General features: G+C 35.9%; 1 protein-coding gene across 1 annotated transcript in view; it reads right to left on the reverse strand.

The window, feature by feature from the left end:
* Positions 1-27,779, reverse strand: part of DEUP1 (deuterosome assembly protein 1) — a gene marked incomplete at both ends in the record, with an annotated part of 44,303 nt that overhangs the window by 5,820 nt on the left and 10,704 nt on the right. The window contains 9 exons of the mRNA XM_082482945.1: positions 527-827; positions 6,282-6,481; positions 9,270-9,356; positions 10,381-10,578; positions 12,467-12,572; positions 13,201-13,346; positions 17,112-17,324; positions 20,263-20,376; positions 23,338-23,472. Coding sequence (XP_082339071.1) covers positions 527-827; positions 6,282-6,481; positions 9,270-9,356; positions 10,381-10,578; positions 12,467-12,572; positions 13,201-13,346; positions 17,112-17,324; positions 20,263-20,376; positions 23,338-23,472 — 1,500 coding nt within the window. The remainder of the gene's footprint in view (positions 1-526; positions 828-6,281; positions 6,482-9,269; positions 9,357-10,380; positions 10,579-12,466; positions 12,573-13,200; positions 13,347-17,111; positions 17,325-20,262; positions 20,377-23,337; positions 23,473-27,779) is intronic.

A 27,779-nucleotide genomic window follows, 5' to 3' on the forward strand; every position in this document is an offset into this window, starting at 1 on the left:
CTATTACTCTTTCATTTCAAGAAAAATGAGGATTACAGCAGTTATCGTTTCTGTTCCTTTTCAAATACAATAGCTAACACATAGAAAATAGTTGCTGCAATTCCTCTAATTTCATCCATCAAACAAATGATGTAGAAACTTTATTTGTCTGACAGCACTTATGGCAGTAAGTTTGCAGGCATTATAGAAAGCCACTTAAAGCAGAGTGCTCTTACAGAAGGCAATATGAAGCAGAGTGCCACAATATAGAAGGCAATGAGCTAAAATGTAGAAATCTCTCTCACAATCACATAATGGCAGGTAATTATCACCATCGTTATTAGAACAGAGGTATGGCCCAGTAGGGGATGCTTAATCTCCAGAAAAACGGCACTTATGTTAGGATAAGGCATTTCCATTTTTGCTGGGCTGGCGCTGTATAAATAATAATGACAACAGGGGTGATTAATTTTTGGCTCCTCCAAGGCTGCATTTGGTCCACAGATGGATCTTTGAAAATATACGTTACAGGAAAATAGTTACTTACTGATAATTTGCTTTCTTCTGCATTGTAAGCAGCGCTCCGTAAGCTGCCTGTTCTGCCCTTTTCAGGAAACGGCCCACCAAAGCCCAAAGGATACCCCATTGGTGCTGATGGAGATTTATCATTTATTTTCTCCTCATGACCTCTGTGAAGCGTATGAGAAGATAAAGTGCTATCACTTTTTGAACCAGTGATATTGCCTTGGCCATATAAAACAGGACTACAGTTTCTGTGGTAGCCACTGGCTGTGAACAAAGAAGTCTGTTGATGTTCCATTTCCCATGCATCTTTCTTTTGGAAAGTTCTAAAAGAGAAAAAAAAAAAATCAAAGAATGAAAACCAGTTAAAAGCTATTACAGCAAAGCCAATTTTTTTTATTTTATTTGTTTGTACAATTTTGATTACTTAGCAAGTTTTTTAAAGTACACTTTTAAATACGCTTTTACTATTTCTAAATTTTTAAAATACACTTTTAAAAATTTTTACACAAACATGCTTTTGTAACAATAAGTGAAATCTTTAAGCTTACAAAAGATTTTTTAAGCATTTTATTATGATGTTCCATAGCTCTTACAGTGATCAGAATGCATGTGAAAGCATATATTTGTATTCAGTTGTAGTTCTGTAAAGCAAAACCTATAATGGTTAACAGCAACTTAAAAAAAAAAAAAAAAAGCAAGCTATTTTTTTCCTATTCAAAATATCTTCTTTTCCTGGCAGTTCACAGAATCACAGAACGGTCAGGGTTGGAAGGGACCTCTGGAGACCATCTAGTCCAACCCCTCTGCCAGAGCAGGGTCACCTACAGCAGGTTGCACAGGACAGTGTCCAGGTGGGTTTGGAATGTCTCCAGAGTGGGAGACTCCACCACCTCTCTGGGCAGCCTGTGCCAGTGCTCTGCCACCCTCAAAGCAAAGAAGTTCCTCCTCATGTTAAGATGGAACTTCCTATGTTCAAGTTTGTGCCTGTTACCTCTTGTCCTATCACTGGGCACCACTGAAAAAAGGCTGTTCCCATCCCCCTGGCACCCTCCCTTTAAGTATTGATAAGCATTAATAAGATCCCCCCTCAGTCTTCTTTTCTCTAGTGAACTGAACAATTCTTAGACTATATTGATAAAAGCAGAGAATTTTGAGACTAGCGTGCCCAAATATCTGCTGAATTAGACTAATTTTCAATTGCATCTTTACTTGCATTATATACCAAAACATACAACAAAATTTATTTTTTTCAGATTTTATTACATTTCTGTTACAATATTTCTGACTGAGGTAAAAATTTCCATTGTACTGAGGTCTATGCTTATGATAAAATTGAAATTTTAGTCTTGGGAGGTAAGTACTATATTTAAACATGATAGTTGTTTGAAAAGATCCTATCATTGCAAAAATCCTAAAACACTTTACTAATTTGAAATGCAGCTATAAAAGCTTTTAAAGATCAAATTCTCTGCCACTAAAATATAATTATCATAACTATCCAAGAGTATGCAGTGCTGCTAAGATCCAAGGAAAAGAGCTTCTTTTTTTTTTTTTTTTTTTTAAATAAAAAAGAAGAATTTGCCAAGCACAGGGAATGGACAGTGTTTCCTGCAGAAAGATCACAACATCATTTTCTAATCTTAATTTAATTATTTGGTGTTGGGAGAGTGTGGCTGTGCAGTCTTAATGGATCCTGCTTGCACATAAGCCCTGAAACTGAGTACTCCATAGATGGACTGTGCAAAACAACTCAGAGAACTAATGAAGAACACATTTTTCTCTGATTATAAAAGAAATAGTGATTAAGATACTCTGGATGCTACAGGAAAGCAAATTATAAGCATGATGCTACAATATTATTATTACTATAATATTATTATTACAGATTCTAACATAAAACTGTCTGAGAATATTCACCAAACCTTCCAGTTTTCTAAATCACCTAAAATGTTAACTTTTATGAAAGCTGACTTTTCTCCTTTCTTTCATGCTTCTCTTTAAATAAATACACTCTGCTCTTTGGGCACAGGAGAATACCTTTTTTTTTTTTTTCTTTCTTTCCCCCTTATTTTAAAGTCCATTCCATCTATTGTTTGGATGAAGGGCACAATGAAAAAAACTGCCACAGCTGAAGATAGATGGCATGAATAATAAAATCACAGATTTTTTTTTCATCTTGTGTTCTGACCTTTTTGGAAGTAATTTCCTCTGTAAACGCACAGAAAAGTCTATGTGATCTGTGTTCTTTTCCCCCCACCAGAACTGCTTCTCTATGCATTTAATAACAGTTATTACCGTTATGTTATAGCTTACTTCACTAAGACCAGAATTTTCAGACTTGGGTGCCTACAGTTATGGTAGCTTTTAGATAGCAAAACCAGATACACTCTCCCCCCCTGCAAAGGACTGATTTTTTTACAGGAACTCCACTTCCTACTGTAATCCATAGGATTGCTGGGGGCGTTTGCTATCTTGGAAAAAAAACATGACACCTATATTTAGGTGCTTTGATATGGATACTACGCCTTCACTTCAGACAGATTTCACAGTTGGGGTTTAAATTTCTGCCAGTTCTGTGCAAAATAATACCTAAGAACAGAGTTCTACTTTGAATACAAATGTAAAGGTAGGCAAATATCTGCAAACTTTTAAAAAGCTGTCCATTTGTCAACACTGGCAATGCAAATACACTATACCTGCAGTTGAATAACTTATGCTTTCAGTGGGTTTACTGTCTTAGAGTATTTAACATATACACACACTTCGCAAAAATAATATCACTGTTGACATGGCAACACCTGGGACAAGAAGTGAAGGTCCTCACAAAGGGAATTTATACAGACAGGATCAATTTTTCCAGACTCATGTATAAAATCAGCCTGGTCCCTATGCGATCAATGACTTCAGTGGTGCAAAACAAATTCCTTACGCAGCTTGTGCTGGGTGACATACCTACTCTTGAGAAAGAAAACAACAGGTCTTTAATGAACAGAATGTCTTCAGAATTTGCGTTGTTGCTATTACCTTGCAAGTGTAACTGCTAGCTTGATTTTAAAAGTGGTTAAAAAGTACTTTCCTGAAGAGATTTTTTCTCACTGCTTCCAGTTTATCTATTGCCATAACCGATCCAGTGGTGAGTACGACTAAGACTGTGTGACCTCCAAAGGGTAGTGAAAACCTCCTTGAGACAGACGTGCCACTGTCAACACAGATCCTTTAAGAGATCCACAGCTACCTTAGTAGGCATTCATTCCCAGCCTTTATCCCTCACTTCTGCCACATGATGAAAGTGCACTTTGGCTTGACCAGTTAACCTATTTTGTGTATATTTTTATGGTAAGTAAGGAGCCTTTCATTTGGAAACTCACATGTATGTTTTAATTTTGGAAGAAACAGTCTATACACATCAGCTTCATCAGAGAAAGCCCTCTTCAACCATGCCAAAATTTAAATCAACTGCTTGTGGCCAAGGTCTAAATAAAGGATTGAAATCTTGAGGGTGGAGAAAGCTTATGTAAATGGCAATTAGAAGTAAATTATCATATTTAAGGGGTTATAGGTAGGATGTGCCCACAGTAGTTTTTATCAAAAAGATGCTACTCCTGCATATCTTACTTTGTAATATTTAGAAATTCACTATATACTGCAAAAAAGAAGAAATCATGCCTCTTTCTAAATCGTCAGTATAACTTCCTGCAATTTCCTGTATTTTCTCTAGAGGTCTCCTATCTAACTAATGACTGTGTCCATGTTTAGGATTCCAGTACATATTGTGAGACGTGCCTGAAAAATATTATAGAATATACTTGAAGACATTTTTTTTCATTGTGCAAAACTTCCCAGGTTTCTGAATGAACAGGAAAACCAAAAAGTATGGCTTCTGAAATTACTATTTAAAACACAAACATACACCTCTTGCACAAACACTGTGTTTTCTATTTTTTTACTATGTAAAAAAAGTCTTTTTGCCCTTTCTCCAGTGCCATAATTACCATGGAAACAGAACTGCAAATTAAAACAGAAATAACAAGGTTTATGCTCACAATAAAATAAAACATACCCCAGAGTTTAACTCAACCAACATCAATTGCCTGGTTTATCTGCATACATTTGACAGTTGAAAATTTAATTTTAGTTTTCTGAGAAAATCTTGAGGTAGTTCCCTGTTTGGGAACAGAGAACTGACAGTATAGAGAGGGCCAAATGTTAAGAAGACTGGCTGGCTGATCTGTATATACAGTACACACGGAATTTGCACATTTTTTGAAATCTATGTATGTATTTATTTACCTAAATAGCTTTTCATTTAGGAAATCAAATGCATGTTTTAGATCCTGCAAACCAGGCTCAGTATATCTGTTTCATCAGATTAATTACAGTCATAATTTAAGTTGTGTTCAGTAGCATGGTTGAGATCTGTGTTGTGATAAATTCTCATGAATGAAATTTCACAATTCCTCATGTACAGCAAGTGTAATTCCTGAGAAAATGGGGGAAAACCCTTATTTTTTCTCACTTAAGAAGACTGGAAGCATGAGCAAAAATTGCATTGACCAATTTTGGGGGAAATTATGAGACCTACAGGTGCAGAATGGTCTGTATCCTGGTTTGTAAACATTTGTTTCAGCAAAACCTTCAACATAATTTGAAACGCCGTATCTATCTGTGTGTGTGTGTATCATGTATATGCATATATATAAATGTGTACATACAACATATAATTTATATATTTACATACACATGAATACTACATCCAACAGTAAACATCATCTTTAAAAGGAAATTTTAGGCGAGAATATAGCTACATATAATGGGACGCCTTTCTATTTTGCAGCACAAAAATCACTTTAAACTTTGCAAAAGACTGAATGTATGACTTTGAAATCTTGTACAATTTTGGCTCCAATTATTGAAACCTTACTTCACAGAACTGTTTTACATTAGTGCTATCAAGTTATTTATTAATTACAAACAATCAAAAATATTTAGCTCTTCATTAATTTTTACTCTCCTATACTGTGAAATATTGTTTAGCAAGGAGTTTCATTTTCTTTTTATTACTGTAACATCATGATTATAACATGTTTTAAGGTAATTCGGAGTTCCACTGAATACAGGGAATTAAGAAGGAAGTCATCACTACAGTATGTTCTCTATGAGTCTGAATATCCTTAATCTCATTATTTTTCCCTAACAAGGAGATTATTGTAGCAATGATTTATTCAAGGCATCTGGAATTATGTTTCTTTTAAAAATCAGGTCAACCAAGAACACCAAAACTAGACAAGGCATTAAAATACATTTAACGAAACTTCCAACAAATGAAACTGGCAGGACACAAAGCTTTTCAGCAGGAGCTGTAGTTCAAACTGCTTATTAAGATAACCTCCTGCAGAGCAGTTTACCTCTCATGTTGGTTTTTATATCCTTTCCTTGTCTTGTTTTTATTTGGCAGTAAAAATACATTCTGTCCTGTTTCGCAAAACCTGGAGCTAAGAATAACTTAAGCAGCGCATAAAAAGTTTTTTAAGTTGTTTCATGTGACAAATATTACAATAATGATCAAACATTTCTGGGCCTTCATTTATTGCCAAATTCAGTTAGCCATCCAGAAAAATGTAGGAAATTCTTACAAATAGACTAACTAGGTCTGATATTTATGTTGGTGGGAGTTCTGAATGAACAGAAACAGAAAAAAAGCTTAACAGTTTGGCCTAGTTAGATGCTTCCAAAAAACTTACAGGAAGTTTCACATATTTGTACAATCTAAATATTACCTCTCTTCCTTTTCTTGCATCTTTGAATGGGTTTGGTAGCTGTGTTCTGTTTCTCCATATGTATCCATGTGACCTAGCATTGACGTTTCTGTGTCATTTTGTAGTTTAACAAGACTATTTTGTAATCTTACTTTCTCATGTTCCAGTTTGTTAATGGAAGCTGTGAAATTTCCATGTTCTTTGTCAGATAAATCTATACTCTGTGAAAGGAGATAAACACATCATTAAATAGTTACATTTTTTCCACAATAAATGTTAGTATTTTTAACAAGCAAACACAAAACAATGATCTATGCTAAGGAAAGACCTAGCTACCATACATAATCACGCAACACTTAGAGCAAACCAAGAAAATTGCCTCCAGAAAAAGACACTAGATAAATGGGAAAGAAGGCATAACAGCCTCTGTAACACAATAAAACAAATTAAAATTTCTCAACAAACATGCATTCAAAATATTATTGTTGTAAATTCATTGCTTGCTTTGTAAAACCTATGACATAAAAGCAATCATAACAGCTATAGCTGCAGACTGTATCACTCCCTCCAGTAACAAATACACCAAAAATAGCAAGAAAAATTATAGAAGTTCATTACTATACCACATACAGGCTATGACTACAGGCACAATTTAATATCTGTGTTGAGATACAGTCACCTTCAGTTTCAGAAGCAGTAAAGCCACATTAGCACAGTGCTCTCCATCTGCGTTGCTAAACACTGCTTCTCAGCTGGCATAAAAGTCAAAATACTGAAAGTGCAAGCAACATGAGCACGGCAACCAGGAGCTAAAGAGGCCCATCGACTAGAGTATCAAGAGTGGAAGATGCAGAGTAGTTCTGGAAGTTGGCTGGCCAGCATACTCCATTCCTTTTTTGTCCTCTCTCTATTCCATGAAGCCTATGCTGCATGCTTAGCTAGCTAATTTGGAACTACCTCTCTGCAGTATACTGCATTGCACTGTGTAAATACATTTGCAATAACAGTATACTGCCATCAACAGAAAATTCTCAAAAGATTTATCAGATTACAAAAGACTAAAAACCCGTATGTTTTATTAAGTTGTGCTTCCATATATTTCTATGTTTACCTTATTCTCTGGGAACCCACTAACTCATGAGTATTAAGAATTGGGTTCTTAGTATACTGCTAGCACAACTGGGCTCTTGCCCATGAGCTTGTCTATCCCTTGCACTAACTGGTCTGATGTCTTCTCTTCCTGTAAACCTTGCCTTGCTTAGCTATTTTTAGGGGAAATTTATGATCCAAGCTGGCATGGAAGTGCCAGAAAGCATAAGAAGATTTAATATTTTGTACAAGGATAGGGGGCAGGCACTCAGCTATGTCTCCCAATTAGAGAGAAGTGGCAGAAGAGAGGAAGGAGAGCACTATGTCACCCCACCACTAATAGTTCTAGAATCAGCAGTACAGTTATAATGGCATGAACCCCAAAACTGAGCTGGCACAGCTACATTGCTTTTGAGATCTCAACAAGTAACCCTGCCTGATGACGCGCTACACCATACTGACTTAGGCTGGCACTAGTTTGAGGGGTCTGTGTAGTGATCTACTCTACTGTACAAACACATCCATAAAAATCTCTCCAGTCCCTGCAGTCTTAATATCTGAATACCTCACAATCTTTAGTGTTTAGATCCTCACAATACACTAGTAAAGTAGGAAATCATTATTAAGATCACAAATGCATTGATACGTGGAGTATCTAGTAAATGGATTTGACCAATAAAATTTAACAAACGTGATATCTACAATAGCTGTCAGACAGCTCTACTCAAACTTCATGAAGAATATCGCTGTAGAGAAGAGCTAGATATGCATACACACATCCATCTATGTTTCCACAATAATATATAGAATCAAAGAATGGTTTAGAGTTGGAAAGGACCTTGAAGATTATCCAACCCCACTGCCATAGGCAGGGACACTTCCCACTAGACCAGGTTGCCCAAGGCCACATCCAGCCTGACCTCGAACACCTCCTCAGCAGGTGTTGAGGGATGGGGCCTCAACAACCTCTCTGGGCAACCTGTTCCAGTGCCTGACCACCCTCAAAGTAAAAAATGTCTTCCTGATGTTTAATCTAAACCTGCCCTCTTCCAGTTTAAAGCCATTCCCCCTCATCCTATCGCTACATGCCCATGTAAAAAGTCCTTCCCCAGCTCTCCTGTAGGCTCCCTTTAGGTACTGGAAGGCCACGATAAGATCTCCCTGGAGCCTTCTCTTCTCCAGGCTGAACAGCCCCAACTCTTTCAGCCTCTCCTCATAGGAGAGGTGCTCCTGCCCTCAGATCATCCTCGTGGCTCTCCTCTGGACATGCTCCAGCAGGTCCATGTCCTTCTTCTGCTGGGGACTCCAGAGCTGGATGCAGTACTCCAGGTGGGGTCTCACAAGAGTGGAGTAGAGGGGCAGAGTCACCTCCTGTGACCTGCTGGCCACACTTCTGATGCAGCCCAGAATATGGTTGGCCTTCTGGGCTGCAATCGCACGCTGCTGGCTCATGTTGAGCTTCTCATCAATCAGTACCCCCAGGTCCTTCTCCTCAGGGCTGCTCTCCAGCCATTCCCCGCCGAGCCTGTATTTGTGCTTGGGATTGCCCCGACCCAGATGTAGGACCTTGCACTTGGCCTTCCATAATATTGTATATGTATATATAGGTAATGTATCACTGATAGACATATAGGGCTATGAAAATGATCAGAGATCCCAGAAACTTTTTAGTGTCTAGATAGTTGCTGAAAAATTTAGCTTGCTTGTAGTTTACTACAGCTAAGGTCAAAATTATTCCTAGCTATACCCATCTTCAAGCTGTGTGTGGATATCACTTGGTTTTGATTATGTGATACACTTTCTTTTCATGTATTTATTTTATGCAAGCCAGAAATCTCTAAATCTGCCATGATCTCAGTCTACACTTACAATAAATATAAGTAACTGTTCTGCATACTCCATAGATTCAAAAAAAATTACCATGCAACTTTTACATTCCTGGTTTTCCACCATCTCTTTTAGATGTGTGTTCTCAGATTGGATGACTTTGTATCGGAAATCCAACAACTAGGAAAAGATTAATTTCTTAGTTAAATGCAAGAATATTACTGCTAAAGTGAAATAACATTGAGTATAGATATATGTAACTTTAATTTTACAAAGTAAATATAAAGAATTATGAAAATAACTACAATAATTCTTCTTTAAATACAGCAATACTAAAGCAGAAAAAAGTCTTAAACCATCTATAAAAGGTATACAAATGCAATGCCTCTAATTTTATTTACCTTTTTGAAAGAAGTAATGACTTAGGAAAATAAGGGAGCTCACATGCAGTTAGGAGATACAGATGGACAGATTTTGCAGGCCACTGAAAGTGTTTTCCTAGTCATGAAGCCTACAAACGACATCCACTCTTTTAGTGATATGATAGGGAATATGGCCTAGTAAAGAGTGCTACAAAGCGGGAGACATCTCTCATTTCCCCAAACACTAACTTTCCTATTGCCAAAAGTCAAGTATTACATTAATCGCAATTTTCAATATGCAGCGACCCTCTCAGGAAACCCAGAGATACCCAGAAACCTCTAAATATGATAGTTTACAAAACTAAGTAATGAAGATAACATATTTGTTTTTAAAACTGAAATTAGCTATTAAAACACTGGTATCTTACAGTTTTCAGCTTTAAAATTACCAAACTTTTCTAACCAGATTCGTAACACTCTTCAAAAAGCTTTAAAAAAACTTTAAAAACTAGGAAACATTCTAGATAATGTAAAAAAACGGTTCTAATGACAAAGCACATACAATAACTACAAACTGGATGTTTTCAAGATCTTTTGCATGTTAAAATGGTAACTACGTTTGATGGTCAGAATGAATCGCAACTCTGATGTACAGTTGACATATACTGATGTTTTCTTGTTCCAGTATCAATTTGGCTGCTTTAGTAATATTTCACAGCTATTACAGCACTGCTGATGAAAGCTACAGCAAGAAATGTAATGTCTTTTTTTCACAGATAACGTATGTCATTATCAATAGTGTGGAATAAAATGATCTAGGCTGGTTTTGCCTGCTTGCTTACCTGTTGTTTTGCTAACAATTTGTCTTTTATCTCTAACTCCATTTTTAACTGTCTTTTCAGAAGACTAGCTTTCTCCATGATAGTTGCTATAGTGATCTCCTTCTGATGAAGCTCTTCTGTCAGGTCAGAGATTTCTGTCTTCATTCTTTCCTGCTCAGAGCGATGGGACTGCTCCTCTCGATAAAGATGGTTTCTTATCTGTAGCAAATATGTTTCAAAAAGAAAAAATGTTGTGCAATAAATATGATTGCATCAGTTACTACCTACTAGCGACTTTTTTTGCCATTTCTTCCAAGATATCAACTCTTCTAACCAAATCAGAGATTTTTGAGATTTTATAATAAAATGTCTTCGTGAGTCAGTGCACACAACTTTATTTCTACATCTTTTTTTCAATCCTTCCCCTGTGTTTTCATTTGCCTATTTAGTATTAGAAATGAATGAAATCCAAGGCATTTAAATTAACATTTAAAAATAATGTAATAAAAATGATCTAAATTTTAAGAATTGGAATTTACAGCAAAGAATATCCAAGGAAATATCCATTCAATAAACCTAAGTATGATTTATTTATACTGCTCCTAAGTTAATTTAGGTTTAAAATGAGTTTAATGCAGCCTAAATTAACTTTGGACCAATATAAATAAATCAATCTAGAGACTCTTTAATGAGAAACTATGTTAGAAATAAAGAGTATATGTGGTAAATCACTTTATGAGACTCTTTCCCACCATTATATATAAAATTTAAAGTCAAACTTTCTGCACTATCCCCTGTGTAGAGTTCTCCAAAGAATCAACACAAAGATTGTTTTCATAATCTTTCTACTAACCAACAATTTAGTACCGACAGATTTTTGTGTTACGTAAGAAACAAAACTACAAAAGCCAGTATAACAACCTTTGAACCCATTTTAATAATCCTCACAGTACTGTACACAATCAGTAGCAGATGGCATTTCATTTTTATTTATGCAAACTACACAGAAATTCTAGAATTGTAAACAAATAGATGTAGATGCAAAAAATCTAAGAGCTAGATCATGACTATCATGCCAGAACTGCTGCATCCAAGTCAGCTGCATCCAATTAGGAATATTCCTGCTTACATTGCTACTCAGCAAAACCACAACATGCCTGTAAAATGAGTTCTGAGAACCCTCTGCTCCCAAAGTGGTTTGGCCTGCCAAGCCATACGCCATGCCACAGTGCCATGCCACTACTGCTTGCACACAGTGCTTCTGAAATATGCAATTCAATGCGATGCACGGTTCAAACAAAAGAGCACTGCCCTAGACCATGCAGCAGGTGACCGATTAAGCTTAGCCTTGTGTGGGTACCCGCCATAGCGACTTGTATCAGTGGATCTGTTAGCATACCTTACATCTGGCATACAAGTACCTAAAGGGTGGGTTGAAGGAGGATGGAGCCAGGCTCTTTTCAATGGTTCCCAGTGACAGGACGAGGGGCAATGGGCACAAGTTAGAACACAGGAAGTTCCGTTCAAATACACGGAAAAACTTTACGGTGAGGGTGACAGAGCACTGGCACAGGCTGCCCAGGGAGGGTGTGGAGTCCCCTTCTCTGGAGATTTTCAAGACCCACCTGGATGCAGTCCTGAGTAATGTGCTCCAGGCAATCCTGCTTTGGCAGGGGAGTTGGACTAGATGATCTCTAGAGGTCCCTTCCAACTCTGAATATTCCGTGATTCCGTGATCTGACACCACCTACAAACTACTACTTACCTCCTATCGCCTATGAATTACTCATAGCCTTGGAGGGTTTATTACTTGCCAGGTATTATCTGAATATGTTTACGCATGCTCTCTTCCATTATTTCAATGAAGTAGCTAGCTGTGTTGCTAGTGAACAAATCCAAATATCAGTTGTACAGCTATACAATACCTCCAGCAATGCAGCCATATATGAAAACGTTTTCGTATAAGAAAACTTCATACTCTCCTAAAGCCACAATTTATTCTCCTGATCTCTTCTGCGTATGCACATACCCAAGGTCAGTACTCTGCTCTCTTTTTAAAATCACATATTGCACTTAAGACCTGGAAATACTTAACAATATGAAATACCTTGTTTAGCTCTTCTTGTTGGTGTTCTTGACTTTGTGCCAATAGCAACAACTTAGTGTTTTTATTTTCTAGTTTCTCAGTAAGTTGCACACAAGATGATTGATGCCTTTAAATAAGAAATAAACAAAACACGAAACAAGCAGAAAACATTCAATAACCTTTACCTTACAGTATCCTCTCCTCAGTGTAAAACTGTGGAAGACCTGCTCACTGATGGAAAAAACCAAACAACAAAAAGATTTGGCCTAAATCAGGTTTGGTCTTGGAAGATATCTAGAGATTAAGGACAATGCAAGTGCATGAAGAATGAATCCTAAAATGCCTTGTAGATTAGTATTTCAGACAATCTCAAATAGCTATGGTATATTAGATAAACCATAAAAAGATGAACATTTTACTCAAAGGAGGCTAGGGAGAACCTTAACTGCACTACTTCCAAAGTGTTTTAATGCCAAGAAAATGAATGGCACTGTAAACATATAAATAAAAATAAATGAAATGCCTTGATTTGTAAAGATCTAGGCAGCATTAAAGCCTCTTAACAGAGCCTGCATCTATTCCCTGCAATCTTGTCATATATAATTGCTAATGAAAATGTTTATTCTAAAATTGTTTAGACTCTGACATTTGAATCCAGAGTATCTTTTTAAACCGACTAAATTTAAATCGAATGTAAGAAAAGTTATTAGTTCAGAAGTACTTGTTAATTTAAATATTATCTTCAACATACATACTTTATTTGGATTTCCTGCATGTCTTCATACCCTCTGATTTTCAATAATTCTGCATGCAACTGTTTGCATTCCAGTTGTATCCTTCTCCAGAGAGCATCCCATGACTGCAGCTCATTTCTCATTTCTGAAAAGTCTGCCTCCATGTGCTAAAGAAACAAGCAAATACGTAAATAGTTAAATAAAATGAGACAGTAGTAGCTCAAAATGCTGTATTTTAACACATAATTTTCAATAGCTGTATAATTTGTGTGAACGTACATACATGCTTTTATTTTGAGTTTCATTTCTGAAAAAGGCATTACTTTCATGTCAGTCCCTTTCTCCAGAAATGTCATCTAAAAGATAAGATGCTGAATATTCTTTAGCTCTTGCAGTGTTCCAATGCATCTGTCTCTGGAACTATCATAGGAAACATCATTCAGAAGTTCTTTATTGTACTAAATTCATCGAAAATACATTGTCTGCTTGTTTCAGCAGGTTCTGCCCCATAGAACATGCTTCACATGCATGAATCAGTGCCATAAGTAACTTGCATCTTCGATTTTCCTAGCAGCATTTCCAAATTTATAAGCTTGAAAACTACAAGGCTATAGAAAGGCAGGATTAGGTGCATGTCTTTATTAAACGTTGCCTGGAAGCTTGGAGCAGATACATCTACACTTAAGTACCTAGATAAGGTGTGTGCTCAGTCATCTCCAAAACTACTTCTATCTGCATGGACCTAATTGCTTATTTAGATGAACATCACAAAATTTTAAACAATCACAGAAAGATTTTTCTTCAGGGCTCCACAAATCTTGTCTCTACTTTACCTTTAATTTCTGATTGATAATGTGATAGGAAACCTGAAGATACATGTTATATTTGGCATCATAAAAGCTGAATTAAAAATAAAACCAGTATTCTCCCAAAATATACTGAAAACATACTAAAGATAAGAACTTGGAAATATAACCCACAAATAACAAAAGTAGCAATAATAATCAGATTCTTGCAATAATAACATCCAGAGAATACTTACTTCCTTTCACCCAAGATCCAAAAGCATGTTCCAGATTAAAAAAATTAAAGGATTTTCCAAGGATGTTGATCCTTTGCCTTTAAAACGATTACACTAAAAACACTGGTATTTTTCATAATTTCTTCATTTTATTTTAATACAGTTTCCATGTTTAAAAACAAAAATAAAGCCTTTAAACTTTCAAAAGACAACTGGAACCCAGAAATGACACCACATGCAAGGAACTTCAAAGGCCTGTTTCCCTTAGAGCTTTATATGAGAATGACCTTCCTTCCGAGAAGCTTGTGGTTTTCCTCTGGCTGAAAGGGCTGCTGAAGACAGATATGAAGCGCTTTTACGTTTTTTTACAGAGACTGAATATACAGATTCATTCATCTTATCCTTTGTTAAATTAAGGCTGAGAAAGCTTTTTTAAATTCTGAAATGCAAGTCTGGGCACATTCAAGTGAAATAAAGCTTAATGATTTGTTAAAATTGTCTGCAAGACTTGCTTGTGATCATCTTCATGACTTCAACATTCAAGAAATAGCCACAATTATTTTATAATATATGAATTTGGGGGAGGGTTACCCTTCTGATTTCATTCTGGGGTGGATAAGGGCAATGAATGCTGCACAATTTTGTGGTGGAAGTCATATCATCTGTGGCAGACTGCAGTCATCATACATATTTACATAAATTGTATTTTTTTCTGTGAGTTATAATAATAGCACGAACAACCGCAGCCACAGCAGCAGTCACAATAATAATTGAAACAGAATTTCAGGTCAAGGGTTTCACAGATCACTTCAAAAAAGTCATTTAGAGATGTACCACTTATTATCTTAGGAAATATCTATTGCATATAATTAAAACACTAAAATGAAAATTAATTTTGAACCAGAAACTAGAAAATATCTAATGAAATATAGCTTTTTAAGAGTCTGTTTCAAGCTGAAAAAATTAGAAAGTCCTCTCTTTTCTTCTGTGAAAAGTTTTGCTTCAACTAGCTTGCCATGTTTGATATCAAAAGGGAGTCTCAAAAAATTCCTGATCCGCTCCTCTTCTAATTCGGCTCAAACCTGTTCAACCTTTTTAATACAATTATACGCTCTATTAGTGTCCAGCAGCTGACTTCATGCAGACTTTCCAAGAACCAAACCTCCTGTGTGATGTTTTCAGGCTGCCTTTCATGCATGGCTGCAATTAAGTTTGTCAGACAATTCATAAGGTAGAGAAATAGGCTGCAGTCTCAGTTTGGATCTTTTCTGTACACCCAACCAAACTGGTCTTTTCACTGGTCATTTCACTTTATCACTGTTTCCTTGCTAATTAATAGTATGAGAGAAATATTTAGAAGCACACAGGAAATGGTCATAGGCATAGAAGATATATGAGGCATAATTCTAGACTTGCTGTTACTGCCATCAGCCTTCTCCCCACCGAGATTCCTATTTACTCCTCCCTCCTTTCCTGCATCAGGTCCAACTATTCCCATCCTCCACCTAGCACTCCTTCACGCAAACTTGCTTACTCCTTCTGGCTGATGACAGGCCTTGCACTTCCTTCTTTCTCATACAGTCATTCCTAAAAAATTATCTGAGTGCCACATTTTCAACATACATTGACTTTACATCAGTGCTTCCCTTCTGCAGCTATTTACAAATGCGGCTTTTCTAACTAACACAGCAGCATTCCACATCACCAGCACAGTTATTCCATAACCTTCTGCCCTTTAGCCGATAATGTTGTGTACATCTAGCTCCATGCCTTCAGTGCTTCCTGCAGCTCCTGTATTCTATTCACATGATTCCAACAAGGCTCCTGCTTGAAGATTTTCTCAAAGGCTACAGGACAATGATATCTCCTTTCTCTGTCGTACAGCATCTATACACCTGCTCCAACGGCCGTGATTTGTTCCACTCTGTATCTTAGTCCCACTGCTTTTGATGGCAGCCTTTTAGCAGGCCCCTAAACAGAGTTTTTTTGCTTGCATACCAATAGCTCGTATACAGGCAAATGACTCCATGAACTAATGTGCAAATGACATGTATAAACACCACATGCGCTAAACGTGGCTGTTCTGACGACACCTGCAATTAACCTCCACCACATATATATTAAGTCCTATAAAGTATATTGGATATGAAGTTATAACTCTGCAAGGTTGTCTATAAACAGAAATAGATTATCTTTCTCCAGAAAGAGTCGACGTTACTAGAGGCCACTCAATATATTTCTGAACCTTGAAGTGCTTCAATAAATAAGCAAAAGCATAATTTATGTAAGTTACCAGAAAAAAATAGCAGCGAGAATCTCATTCCTGATCTGTTTCAAACATAGCTAATAAAAAAGGCTGTAAAGATCTTGTATTATCTCAATCTTGTCAGAACTCACATATCATGACCAAAACAAGAGGCTCAAATGACTGTCTTCATAGATCAGTGCTACGTTGTAAAACGGTAAACTGGAAAAAAGATAAACAGCGATGGTTCTTCACATGGCCGGAAACTTAAAAGTTCATTGACTGCAAAATCTTCTCGAAGAAAGTATACCATACACTTTTCTATACACTTATTTACTAGTTATATGGCACAGTGTACAACAAGGTGTAAACCAGATAAAGAGATTTCACAGAAGTCATTTATATACAAGGAACCAAGCGAACTAGGCTACGTTCCTCTAGATGCTGTGGATATAGGAAAGTTATAAAACCCCAGATAAACAGACAAGAATAAAATATACTACTACATATCAAACATATTTCTGTTTTCTCTTCAAGTGTTACTCAACAAATTGTACTGTTCACAGCTCAGTCTGTGTTCTGTGTTAAAGTATACTCCTAAGTAATTAATTCTCCAACATTAATTCCACAGTCATCAGGAAAAGGAAAAAGAAAAATTATTACTACCTGGCACTGGTTTTGGTACATTTTTAAATCCTCCCGGAGTTTCAGATTTTCCGTTTCTAGTTTAGTCTTGTTTATTGCAATTTCATTCACAGTTGCCTTTAGCTTTTCAATAATCAACTCATCCTTTTCACTTTCAGGCTGTCCATAGGTAATTACCTCTTCTTGGTTTTGTTTCTTATTGCTTCTTTGGAATTGATAATTCTGAGTCTGCTTCTATAAAACAAGAAAATCTTTTAAATTAAATTCAGTAATTACACGTAAACTGTTAGGATAAACCATTACTACTTAAAATCATAAAGCCATTTCCATTTTCACCAGTATTTGCTTAGAAAAGATGGCACAATTGGAACAATTTGCATTACTTCTCTAAAGGATACTTCCTTGGTTTTGTCTGAAGTTCTTTGCCCTCGGTAAGAAAAATGCTTCAGAAACTTTCAAGGGCACAGAATTTTTTCAAGGATTTTTCTCCTCTGCTGTGTATTTCCCTAGCACTTGATGTTAATTAGCCCCAAATGTGAAAAAGGTGATTATGATGACCTACTCAAAGCAGTTACCTACAAAAAATAATTTGAGAGAAATGTTCCTCTGTGATTCACTGAACTTAGTAGGACTTGTGTGTGTGTGCGCCTCAGGATAGATATTAACCTTTGACTAGAGGACTAGCGTTACATAGTTCATGTATAAACAGCTCAGTTACTACAGTAACTGTACTTCTTTGATGTCATTATCTTTAAACTTGGGGAAGAATCATTCGCACATTCTGCAGAGTCCCACACTCCATTCAGTTTCTTGTACTAATTAAAATCCTAAAACCAATACTTCAGAAAATCGGTATTGCCAGTATTTGTGAATTCACAGGCATCGTGAAGAAGCATAATTACTATGGTAACTGTTTTTGCTGTTCAAAAAATTATCCACATCGTCCCTCTACTGGGAGATTAACATGCAGCAGTAATCTTTCAGAAAACTGAGAATTAGCTGAAAAATGACAATAAAATATAACCTGGAAACCATATACCATGTGCAGAGATCAAGTTGAGCAAGAAAACGTATATCAAAAATACATAGGGTTACAAATATCATATTTCATTGATGAGCCCTGCAAAAATCTTTAGACAGCTATTGATGTCATTGACCATGTTCCCGTACTTTGTGTTGGATGAACACCTAAGCAGAACTGACCACTGGCTGTGTATAAGGTAAGTTTAGTTTCTATAGATAATAAATTAAGGTTCTCCTGACATCTAAGTTATGGAGTCTGACATATCATAATGTCAAAGCATACTGTGAAAAATATAGTGCAAGACTCCAGCTGGAAATCAAAGACCTCACAAAAGAGGAATTTGAGACAAAGACACAGGACGAATCAAAGCTTTTTGATACAGTTAAGGGCTAATAGTTCATCAGACTTCTATTTAATAAACTAGTTGGTGAAGAAAACTATCTTCAAAGAAAGTTCACTTATCGCAGTGATGTAAGCCTCAATAAAAAAATGTGGAAGATCACCTTGAGTACTCCATTTTGACTTGTCTAACTATATAATCAACATGCATCAGTCAGTAGTTTTGTCCAGTCAAAACCTTGCTTTTTTAACGCATTTGTATGGAAGTTCAATAGTTGCAACAGAATGCTTTCAGCGTCTTAAACCCAAAAGTTAACTGTCACCCTTGGAAACTCTGGATGTGGTTAAAGAGTCTCATAGGAACTCTTAAGAAAGTGCTTCACTAGATTAAGATCTAATGAGTTTAGTAACAGTGGAAAAGGGGATTACCAGTTAGCAATGTAATTGGCTTCCCCTTACTTAATTTTCAAGCTGTCTTGTGGCCCAGTTAATTTGTAAGTTATTTTCTAATTTTTTTTTAGAGCAGGATAGGTCATCAAGACATCATCATATCGATATTTTGTTCTGAATTGGAAGGAATTAAAAAAATAAAAATATGCTAGATCAATAGGCTATATAAAAAAAGTAGTAAGCAAATTGGCAAGTAAAAAAGGATCACAAAGTCAAGCAAGGACTGAATGGTAACTTGAAACTGAAAAATATGATAAAAAAGGGATAGGTCATCCAACAAACAACTCCAAATCTGATTTTGGGGTAGCATATAGAAATTCATCTTTCTGCATAAATTATACTAACGTATATTTATGGTCTTCAAAAAAGTGAGGGCTATCTTAGATATGAGTGAACTTAGTATTTGAGTAAACATAGTAATGGCATATACTACTTACTTCATAAGATATTTTTCAATAAAGTGTCATCACAATTAATTGTGTATTAGTAAAGAACATAGAAGATAAAAGTATCTCTACAATATACTGACAAAAGTAAAAAGGAATATGCACTGCTTTTTGCAGTTTTTTAAAAATCAGAAATATTGTAACTTTCATCATGATACTTGTTCATTTTCTCGTTTTCATGAGAAAAATAAAATTAAAATAACTGTATGTATCATTAGATCTTTCAGTATGGGTCTGCCTTACCTAAAAGCAATGTATTCACGACCAATATATTCATAGAATCATAGAATCATAGAATCATAGAATCAGTGAGGTTGGAAGGGACCTTTAAGATCATCAAGTCCAACCATTAACCTACCCCGATAAAAACACCACCACTCCTAAACCATGTCCCTAAGCACCTCATCTACCCTTTTCTTAAACACCTCCAGGGATGGTGAATCCACCACCTCTCTGGGCAGCTTATTCCAATGTTTAATAACCCTTTCAGTGAAAAAATGCTTCCTAATATCCAATCTAAACCTGCCCTGACATAACTTGAACCCATTTCCTCTTGTCCTATCACTTGTCGCCAGGGAGAAGAGGTCAGCTCCCATCGCTCTAAAACCTCCTTTCAGGTAGTTGTAGAGGGTGATAAGGTCTCCCCTCAGCCTCCTCTTCTCCAGGCTAAACAACCCCAGATCCCTCAGTCGTTCCTCATAAGGTTTGTCCTCCAGACCCTTCACCAGCTTTGTAGCCCTTCTCTGGACACGCTCCAACACCTCAATGTCCTTCTTGTAGTGAGGGGCCCATGGTATTGTCAGATTTACTGTAAGCTTAGCGGTGTTTGGATTTTTTTAAAAATTAATTTAAAATAACTCCAGCTGAGCTAACAGCTCATTTTCTCCCTTAAGTAGGAAAGTGGGAATTTTACCTGAAATAAACTACATTTCTCGGACAATAATTTTTGCTGAGCATCTAAATAAACAAGATAGTTTTGGCAGATTGTCCCCGTCTTATCCCGTTCTCTTGATTTTGCCTTAAATTCCTGAAAGACAGACAAACAAGGCTAGTAAACACAGGGCAAATAACTTTTTTCCTTAATCTAAATAACATTGTAATTTGTACAGTTCTAAGAAAAATCTAGTTTTTAAATTAATACATAATATCTCCTTAATTTTGGAAAGAAGGAAAAAAAAGCAATGATATAAATCAGCCATCCAGCCATCTTAAGGGCTGTTAATCAAAAAAAAAATGGTTGGTAAGCATAGTCATTGAATAAAAATGATAAAATATTTTAAATCACTTCCATTGCTGTAGATCTTAGTGTTATGACTATAATACACCTGTTTTATTGGAGGGTAGTTCCTGTGACTTTAAAGCTATATCAGTGTCAAGTAGAGTAATCAGCAGGGAATCAAACTCTTAATATTCAGGCAAATGTTTTGAGTGCTTGCTTTTTTCTTTTTTTTTTAACAAATAGGACAGCAGCTACTGTGAATAAATTTTACTTCTTGCTGTCTTTACAATTGCTGCTTCTGGTTCCAAGTTCACCTAGTTTAAACAAAAACTTATGTAACAAATTCTATTGTATCAGATTTATCAAATACTATTTTTGTATTTGCACTTCTATTCCTATTTAAAGAGTATTTGAATTTGCTCGTAAATCATAACAGATCTTATGTGTTCACAACTAGACTTTACAGGCATTATCCTACAAAACAAGTAGAACTCCAGTGACTACAGCTGTTGCTCTTTTAGTTAAGAATTAGCAAAGTAACAGTATACTGTTTTATACTGTGAAAACTATAATACTTATAAGCTGTTATGAGAACTTCCTTTTTCACAATGGAAATGTTGGTTCCAAAAAGATAGATGATTTTTTTATAATTATCCTAAACTGGCATATTCCCCAAATTTTAAAAAATAAGATGTTATTTGCTACTGAAACAAAATTGAATGCTTTCCAAAACAGATTATTAATACAAATCTTCTCTATTATACCCTTCCTAATATTCACTCTGGCATTTTAAACCAATAAACATCTTCCCATTTTACAAAATGTGATACAAATGGAGTTTCAGACTACATATTGAAGACTGCAGGTTCAAGGCCTTACTAAAGCACTGCTGAGCTTAGTGGATTTTCAACACAGTCATTATTTCCTGAATACCAGAATTTGCTGAATGCATTCCAAGCACTCATTTTTCATACTGCATAATTAATCAAATTATAGCATTGTGTTACATTATTTTCACATTTTAATCTTGAATAAGGTCATTCTCAAATTAGCTGGATCAGACAGTTTCACAGTAGTGATATATTTAGTCAAACGATAGATGTACAACCCATTGATTATTCTTGTAGTAGCAGATGTTGGCAGCTATGCTGCAGTCCAAAGCATAGTAGCTTTTCTGATGGTAAGGACTCTTCCGCGTGAAGGAACAGCAACATTTTGTAGATCTAGGATATATCTAGGATATGTCCTGTTATGTAGATATAGTCACCTGAAGGTTGCAGAAGTTATTCCTATATCTTATAGAATAACATCGAAGATAAGCAAGTCCAAAATAAAGATCCTAAAACCCTGCTTAATTGAGGCTTAAGAATGAAAGTACTTAAAATCTATTAGTTCTTAAATTTTTGATTGTAAAGTTCTCCAAGTGTCTAAATAATCTATATAATAAATCTACATAAATTGATATCATAAGCCTGTAAGTCTTCACAAAGCTTAGCAACTAGGCAACTAGCTCACACTTTCAACTGGTTTTCCTCTGCTTACTTTCCCTACAGGACCCAGTTTAGTAAACACTCGAAGCACATACTACTTTATTATGCTCTTTTCAAAGGATGGCCAGAGAAAATGTAAATTTTTTTGTGATCCTCCCATGCTTCATCAGACTAGTGGTTAGACAGTTCTCCCCACGCGTGGAAGACTCAGTTTAATAATCTTCTGTCCAGACAGAATCTGAACCAGAATCTTCCCATGTTAATTTTCTACCTATCAAACAAATGTTATTTTTCAACAGGCTCTGGAATTCTTCCTTTAGAGGTTGTTTCGCTTTGCACAGGATACCAGCAAATTTATTGGATAATTACAAAAGAAGAAGCAAAGGTGAGCACAGCCAGAGATTATATTGCTCAGTTATAAGAAATGAGACTGGATATCAGTTTCTGCACCAGTGAATGCAGCCAGAAGAGTATCTGGGAAGAAGCCACCGCTTGGAGGCAGAGTCTCTATATGTCAGTTCTCTGTGCTGGCTAACTCTCCTGTTCGTCCAATAAATATCTGATTATTTCACATATCATAAAGTAACTTCTAACTCTGAGAAGTCAAGGCCAGGAATTATCAACAGAAATCAGTATTTTCCTGTTATCCAAGAATGTCAGCTAAAATCCATTCTGTGTCCGGAGGGATTGGGAATATAACTGAATCCCGTCCTCAGCATCTCATATTATCCAGTCCCCCACTCAGTATGCTGGATTCTGTGGAATGTATTTTTAAGTGCCTAATCCTTTCTAATGCGTTTCCTAGGAAAACTAGGCACAGAGGTCAAGCATTGCCTCAGGCACATGGGTGCTGACAAGATATGTGTGTAACAAGCAGTTTTCCAATCCTAAATCCTTTTTCTCTCTAGCCCTACACAGTCAAAGTTGTCCTGAGGTCTATAAAACTTAAATTAATAGTAGGTATTATGTGACAGTATCCTGCATATGTAAAAGGTCTCAGGCCTCAAGAGACTATATTATCCACATATTATAATCAGGAAAAAAGTAAAATTTTTTTATAGTTAAACTTATGAAGAAACTCATAGAACTACTAAAAACACTAATAAAACTTGCATAAAAGAACAAAACCTGAATACTAAACTATGCACCTTTCCTTGCCAGAGCAAAAAAAAATTATATTTTTTGTAGAGTTATCAGGAAATTAACTTTTATAACTCTAAACCACAAATTAGTTCTAAAGGCATATTAAAATTAGAATATAATAACAAAGTGTTCTTACCTCCAGTTTCTTGTATAAATTGCTCAGTTCAGATGGTGTCTCTAGGCTTTCCTCACATTCTTCTCTACTTTCAACCTTTTTCTCTTTTAACTTATGTGACTGTAGCTTTTCATAACTATGTGTCAGCTTTGAAAACTAAAAATGAAATCAGAGTTGAACAGGCAGAATCTATCAAAGATGACCACATGGACAAAGTTTTCTTTACACTAGAATCACCAACTGCAGCTTCAGCATTCTAAATATTTAATCAATGTAACAAAGAATCAATTAATAAAAATAATTTACTAGAGATGAACAAGACTAAGCTCTCATATAAATGTTAACTAACTGTTCAAACGGGTTCATTTGATAGCTACCTAATTCTGCTGAAGTTCTTTATGGTACTTTTACCCATAGTGTCATTTCCTCTACAGTGTTCATATGAAATGTTCTATACTTGTTTACTGCCATCTTGTGTTGACGTTTTTAAAGGGTGCTTCGCTAGCCCGAATGAAGGATTATCATTAGCGTAATTTAAACTTGCATGTTTCTTTTTTATCATGAAAATTGTTGAAATGTTATGTGTGTGATGATTGCATTCTTCTGGAATCATTAAGTACCAAAGACTGCCTATGAGAATTAGACGCTTAATACCGTTCTGCCTGTTGATCTTACCACGAAAGCATGGCTTAGGGGTCAGAGGCAAAGGAGTCAGAGGCAGAGAAGGAAAGGTACCAGTAGAAGTACCAGCCTCTTCATTCACAAAAATGGATATCAGTCTGATCAACAGTCAGCTATACTACACAAGCAAAGGGGGTAGTGGCCATTAACAGGTTTGATACAGCAAACTGACATTATCTGGTAGAGATATGTACATCTGGTTTAGAAAAAAAAAAAAGGAAAACTAAGGATATTGACAAAAGAAACACCAAAAATATGGTCCTGAGGAAAGCCGAGTGAGAGAACTTTGCGAAGAATGTTGAGTAGAAAAGAAGCTTACGACTATGAATAGTGATCATGTCTCTTGTTGTTTCGTTCCTTTAAATTAAGGTATATATGACTTAAAATCTGACTCTTAACATAAAATTCTTTGTCTAACCAAAGAAAATCCATAAAATCTCATATTTTTGTTAACTGCTCACGTAAACTACTGTCTGGAAAAGAAATTCCTTACAAGGAAGTAATTGGAAATGGAATGGAATTCTATTGAACCAACCTGGTTTATAACAAAGATGGCCAAAGAAGTCCAGAAGTCCAGAAAAGACACAGAACAGAAACTGGAGTTAAAGAATCATCTGGAAACTTCCTAGAGACATTTGAGATAATTTGGGGAACTCATAATATGGAACAGCAAAAGAGAATTGAGAAGATGACCAGAAGATAGATTGTCCTAGGCTAGCAAGTTTCATGAAATTGGGAGGTCCAGAGATAGACTTGACCAACTTTGAACTTCTGAACAGAAATCCTGCAACATGGACTTACAGAGCTGAGATATCACCTTCAAAACAAAACCAGAAGTCTTGCAGAGAAGCTGCCTACATTTGAAATTGACCTTGCCAGAGAACACAGTTAAGATAAAACATTTAAAACGGGTCAGAGTACCCAGGCTCAAACAACATGGAACTCATTGCCTTTGGAAGAAAGAGATCCTTTTTCAAATAACAGGAGATTTGCTCTTGAATGTATTATGGCATATGTGAACTGCTTGGGAAGATCAAACTCAGATGAAGACCGGTATTAAACTGTTAATGCTAAAAAGGATAGGAAATATAGGATCCAACACTTCAGCAAATGAGTCTAAAAGGGAACAGAATGGCAAAATGCGAAAATGTAGTTTGAATATTAGATTTATTCAATGAAAGTAGGATATTTCAGACAGATTATAGTCTGGATGTTATCATGCCCAGAAACTAGAATAAAAGCCAAGAATCTTTCCATTTAATGCTAGATATTTGCTTTCAAAATAAGATCTAAGTTGTTCTATTTGCACGGTGTACAAGTGAAAAAAAAAAAGAGGCACTTCAGTGAGTTTTGGGGTAGAAATCATCGAAGTTTAGATTTCTGAAAGTTAGACATCCAAGCCTGAGATACTCTGCCTCAGAAAAAGCTGGCTCCAAAGGCTTAGTCATTTCATCTATCTTAAATTCTCATCATACACTGACATGAATTATATTCTAAGGGTGTCCATTTCCCTCCATTGATTCTAAAGGGAGCCTGAGGTAGCTTAGATGTAGCCATCTAGCTTCTAAATGTCTAAGTGAGGCAATTAGTTGCTAAATTGCTTAGAGCAAGAATGGATTCTTACTCATTTGCTGAGGGACTTCTGTCATTTTCAAAATGAGAATAACTACTAAACATAAACAGAGAAAAAAAAATGATGAAATTAATAAAGACGAAACCCTAAAGTAATTATGACAAAATGTTGTACACTTGAATGAGTGCAGCAGTGTGGCCTAAGAGTTACAGGTTACATATCAGGAATTATTTCCCTAATATAAGAAAAATACAGGTTTTCCTGCATTGGACAGGCCCACAATCAATTCAGTGGGAAAGTTGCTCATTAAATAGCTGCTTTTATCAATAGCAGGGGTAAAAAGCACTGAGGACCACAGAAGCAGCACATCATAGAGAAATTTGATCTGAATAGCCTAGCATTCTTAGAGCTAGAAAAAGTGATCCTTTCTATGTCTAACAAGATTAAGAAGGAACTGGTAAATAGTAACACTCACACCATTAAGAAGGAACTGGTAAATAGTAACACTCACACCATTTGTGCAAAACTAAATTGTGGCTCTTAAGATTATATGGTGTAGGAGGAGGTATAGCTTTCAAGTGAAGATAAGAACCAAAAGAAGGGAGACAAAGGAGATGGAGCAATGATTAATATTGTCAAGGAAGCTCTATATTTTAGACATGAGTTTGTGCAGCTGAGAATCAGGGACATTAAAGTCATTCTATTGTAGACACTGTAAAGCACTGTAATTTAAGAAAAACTCAATGAGGAGACATGGTAAAAGCTAGAGGAGCAGAGTGGGATAGTCTTACTGTCTAGCATAGGTGCTTGGAATTGTTCTGGCAGTCAAACTTTCTGTTTATCACCTAGAGAAACTAGGCAGGCCTCTTAACTTTGGCACTTAACAGTTTCCTTCTTCGGTGAATGTGTACTGGATGGTTATTTCATGAAGACATATGTTTTGGTGAAAGGGAAGGAACGGGAATCGGAAAATAAAATGCAAATGGCATCAGTGCTGGAACCTCTGGTAAAATAAAAAGGATGACTGAGAGAGAAGCAAATGTTTGGAGGCATAGACTGGGAAAGTGATGTCTACTCTTAAGAGCTAGAATCAGAACTTCTTGCATAAAGATAAAAGAAGGAGCAATCAAGACACTTTGAGAGTTAGATGGTCTGAGTGTTAACTAAAAAGGAGAATCTTGGCAAGAAGTATTACCAGGTGTACAGAGAGAAGCTTGTAGGTTAGGAAGTGTCAGATTCTTTGAAAAAACAGAAAGAGAAAACAGATTATATTTGCCCATGGAAAGGATTTGTAGGGTAAATAATTTAAAAATCAAAAGCTTTATGAAAAATGACCTGGAGTTCCAATTTCAGAAAGTTCAATTTCAGTGAAGTTCTTAGCAACAACATGTGATAAAAAAATCAAAAAAAAAAAAATATTGCAGAAAATGTGAAAAAGGCTGAGAAAAGAGATCTGCTGTATTTTGGGGGTTAGTTCTGCATTGCTAGACATACCTTACAACAAAAAGTCACACCTTATTTCATTGTGTGATGAAATAATCATGCTAAGATGTTTATTTTTCTGTAATTTGTATCAATTATAAAACAGCTTTTGTTTCTAGCTACTTTCCAAAATGTTTAAAAGTGTTAATTACATAACAACCAAAACCTTCTCTGTTTACTCACAGAACTGTTTGCCAAATCAATTTCCATATATAAAAAAAAGAAATAAATTAAAGACAACATAACCTTAAAAATAAGCTATACCTTTATTGGTTTGATGGATTTGGGCAGTAAGTGTTATCACTTTTAAATGAAAATAATGAGATCTAATTTATGCAATCCAAGATGATTCTACAGTAAGTGTGATGATTTGAAATTTTTAATCGTAACACTAAATCTCTGGTAGGAGAATCCAGTGAACGAAACAGTAGAACAGCAGGAAAATCAATGCCGAATTGTGTCTGTTGACTTGTTAAAATCTGAGAAACAGAGTACGCTGAGGTTTCCTAAGAATTTACATTCATGACTGAAGTGGAAAATAATGAAGAAACAAAAATACAGGCACAGAGCAAACACAGCCAAATAGAACCACAGAATCATAGAATCATAGAACCATAGAATGGTTTGGGTTGCAAGGGACCTTTAAAGATCATCTAGTCCAACCACCCTGCCGTGGGCAGGGTCTCAAAACCCTCACTGAAAAGAGAATTCTTCCTTATATCCAATC

The sequence above is a fragment of the Vanellus vanellus genome (assembly GCF_965231255.1).
Source record: "Vanellus vanellus genome assembly, chromosome: 1".
Taxonomy (NCBI): domain Eukaryota; kingdom Metazoa; phylum Chordata; class Aves; order Charadriiformes; family Charadriidae; genus Vanellus; species Vanellus vanellus.